Here is a 3828-nt window from a genome sequence, read left to right on the forward strand (position 1 = left end):
ATACAAAAAGTCACACTGATGCAAGCCAAATCTTTTGGAGAACACAGGATGACAATGTATCTCCCTCTCATTGGGAAGCTTCCTCACTCTTCCCTCAAACAACCAAAGAGGAGAGACCACATTCCTTTGGCACCCCCGAAGAACGCTCTCAAGTTACCATGAGATCATCATTGTGCTGGTCATCAAAATGTTTGCTTTAGAATGGAGGAGAATGTAGTTTAATGGTACTACAAGTGGACTTTGGAACCTAACTGGGGTGTTTCCAGGTAAGATTAATCAGCCAGACAATTAATAGCAGCCTCTAAATATCAGACTCTTGAAACAGATATTCCTTTAGGACCCAGCTTCTAGTTCATTGTCTCAGTATTATGGCAAGGTTTGCCACAGCAGAGCACTTCTCAGATGCCTTCATCAGGAAGTCTTCTTTTATCATTTATCCTGACATTTGTAGGCCACACTCCCAACTCTTAAGCAGCCCTCAAGGTGCCTCACAGTCCCTTTTCCTTACTTTTCAAACAATTCAGCTTTGAAAAGCACAGCAAGTGGTTTGGGTGGTGATTTCCTCCTTGCTTGCTTTTCTCATCTTCCTCACAAAGGCTTTAAAAAAGGGCAGTTCACCTGATGTGCTTCATGTGCGTTGGGGGAGTTGGTCAATGTTGCAGCTCACTGGGAACCCATCAAGCAGGCCTGAAGGCCTGTCCCTCACCCAGTTGCTTCAATTGGCTCCAGACAAGAAGAGTACAGGGGCAGTGACTGTCCACCTCTTCCTCCTGCAAAAAGAAGCAGCACAGCAGCCCACAAGCTATCAGAACAAGATCACCCAGCTTCACCTCATCTGCCCAACAAAAGGAACTTGTGGGTAGGTAGGAGGAGGCAGAGCCCCACCACCACCTACCACTGACCTTCAGGTCCCTCTCCACCTCCCCATGCTTCCTCCTGGGTGGGGTAAGGATGAGCGGAGTATATGGGGAGCATTTTCAGCAATGCTGTGCTATGGACCTTTTGTGCTTTTGTTCTTAGGTGTAGTTTCACTAGCAGGGGTGGCAGATCCAATCAGTTCTCTCTTGCTGACAGGACTAGCTATGGACAGGAGAGGAAAGGAGCCTTGGAATATCTGTGGCAGGTGAACAGGTTCCCTTCTACGACTTATAATGATGTTGAAAGAAACTATAGAAACAAAAAAGCTCACAGCAGCCTTACAATCTAGGATGAGGAAAGCTCTTGCAGAGACCTAAGAACCTCAGAAAAGCCTGCTGGATGTCCTTATGGCCCAACAGCCTGTGTCCAGCAGAGACTGGCAGTTCCCTTCTTGCTCAGACAGATTAACAAAACAAGCTTCTCAAACTAACTGAAACACATGTTGGAAACACTATAAATTCCAATTGTATTAGAGATCATTACATCAAACTTTTAGTTTTTTAAGAAGTCAGCTAAAGGACGTACATGTTTGGATCAGTGATGAAAACCCTGTTTGCCCCCCATGTTTTGGCTACTTTTCTGTGTTTTGGGCACTGTTAACTCCTCAGAAGTTCCTGTGCAGGTTCTACCACATAAAAAGCTGTTGGGACATCCTTTGCAAGCAGGCTTGCTCCATTGTTTGGAAGTACATTATTCCCCAAACATGCAATGTGTATGGATTCAGCTACACCCCCCTCCCGGTTTGGCATGTTCTTGGTGACTGGGCTATGATACCATCTAGGTCAAAAGGGTGGGATGGAGGGAACAGTTCAAACCACTTCTCAAACCAGGTAATTTGATGATGTTATCAAGGCAAAGTTATACATTCCCCAGTCCAGTGGAAACGTGGATTGTTCTCTGCCAGTAACCAGAATGACATCTTTTTGTTGGGAGGGGGGGGGGGCTAAGAGATGGGCACCCACTTGCTTACCCAGCCAAGTGTTGGGGGGAGGGGTTGTGGACTGAGATGTTTGGTAGCATCCCAGCTCCATGTACTGGGCATCCATACATTTGATAGAAACTTTTCATTGTGCATTCCAGCTAAGATGAGGCATTCCATCATTCTGTTTGTACCTTTACTACCTACCTTCTTGTCCCAATTCTGTTTAATGGTTCTCTTCTTATTATTTCTAATAAATTAATTACATGTTGACATTTGGTCCAGATTAATGGAAAATTCAGGGGATTGTCATGTCTCTTCACTGTTCAGACCCTACAATGGGCTTTGTTTGTTATAAGAGCTCTACTCCCAGGGGTGGGGTTGCCCAGATGCAACCCCCTCTGATTGATCTCTGGAACCTGGAATTGTGGCAGCAGATAAAAACCACCAACTTAAGAACATAAGAAGAACCCTGCTGGATCAGGCCATAGGCCCATCTAGTCCAGCTTCCTGTATCACACAGTGGGCCAACATATGCCCAGGGAGCACACAGGACAACAAGAGACCTGCATCCTGGTGTCCTCCCTTGCTTCTGGTGCACTCCCTTGCATCTGGTGCCATCCATTGCAACATGTTTTACATGTTCAGCCACTGGTCCAGGAAAGTGAAAGTGAAGCATGATTGGGTACAGGTGTGCTACTCCCCTCGATCAGCCAGACTGTTTCAGGGAGACTCTTTCCCTGACATGACCTAATACTCTTTCAATGTCATTCTCTTGTTCTTATATGCAGGTGCGAGCCTAACCCACTTCAATGGCCGAAAGAAACGTCACCATAATCACGGAGTTCATTCTGCTGGGATTCACAGATAACCCAAGACTGCAGCTTGTCCTCTTCCCAGGGGTCTTAACGATTTACTTGTTGATCCTGATAGGGAACATTGGCATGGTGATGTTAATCTGGACTGACTCTCAACTTCACACACCCATGTACTATTTCCTAAGCAATCTATCCCTCTTAGACATCGGCTATTCCAGTGTCATTGCTCCCAGGACATTGGTGACCTTTGTGGCAGAAACCAAAACTATTTCATACACTGGTTGTGCCCTGCAGTTTTTCTTTTTCTGCATTGCTGTGTCTTGTGAATGCTGTCTGCTAGGTGTGATGGCATATGACCGCTTCACTGCTATCTGTAATCCGCTCTTGTATACCACTATCATGTCTAAACCATTCTGTAAACTGCTAGTGGCTGCTTCATATCTAACAGGATGTGTGAATGCAATTGTTCAGACTTCAATTATATTTAATCTTTCCTTCTGTAGATCCAATATCATCAACCATTTCTTCTGTGATGTGCCGCCTATCCTAAAACTCTCTTGTTCAGACACACGTGTCATTGATGTAATCCATTTCACTTTCGCTACAGCAATCGTGGTCGTTACCCTCCTGACCATTCTCATCTCTTACACATACATACTTGCTGCTATACTTAGGCTCAACTCAGCTGAGGGCAGGCACAAAGCCTTTTCCACCTGTGCCTCCCACCTTACAGCTGTCACTGTTTTCTATGGAACAGGTGCTTTCATGTATGTACGAACCAGTTCGAAATATTCTATTGAACAGGACAAAATTATTGCTGTGTTTTATACTCTCGTTATACCCATGTTGAATCCGTTCATCTACAGCCTGAGAAACAAGGAAGTAAAAGAGGCCTTCAAAAGAGTGTATGGGAGAAAGGTTGTCTCTCAGAGACAGTAACCATCTTGGACTTGGTCTCATATATGTCTACATCCAGGAATGCAAAGCCCATTGACTGTGAGCCCAATTCTATCCTTTCTCCCCTTCACTGGTGCACCTGCGCTGAAATGGCACGTGCTGTATCCAGCAGGGGGGAGGCAGACCAGGAGGCTTCAGAGGGGAAAGAGGATTTAGTCCTCCATAAGGTTCCCACTCTGCAGTGGGTCTTCAGACCTGCACCAGCTCTTTAGCTGG

The 3828-nt window shown here is 45.6% G+C and overlaps 1 protein-coding gene across 1 annotated transcript; it reads left to right on the forward strand.

Annotated features, from left to right (window-relative positions):
* The first annotated feature begins 2649 nt into the window (after positions 1–2649).
* On the forward strand, positions 2650–3594 carry LOC136644662 (olfactory receptor 5AR1-like). The gene has a single exon (XM_066620710.1). The coding sequence runs from the start codon at positions 2650–2652 to the stop codon at positions 3592–3594; it is 945 nt and encodes a 314-aa protein (XP_066476807.1).
* Positions 3595–3828: the final 234 nt, after the last annotated feature.

The sequence above is a fragment of the Tiliqua scincoides genome, chromosome 1, assembly GCF_035046505.1.
Source record: "Tiliqua scincoides isolate rTilSci1 chromosome 1, rTilSci1.hap2, whole genome shotgun sequence".
In the NCBI taxonomy this organism is placed as follows: domain Eukaryota; kingdom Metazoa; phylum Chordata; class Lepidosauria; order Squamata; family Scincidae; genus Tiliqua; species Tiliqua scincoides.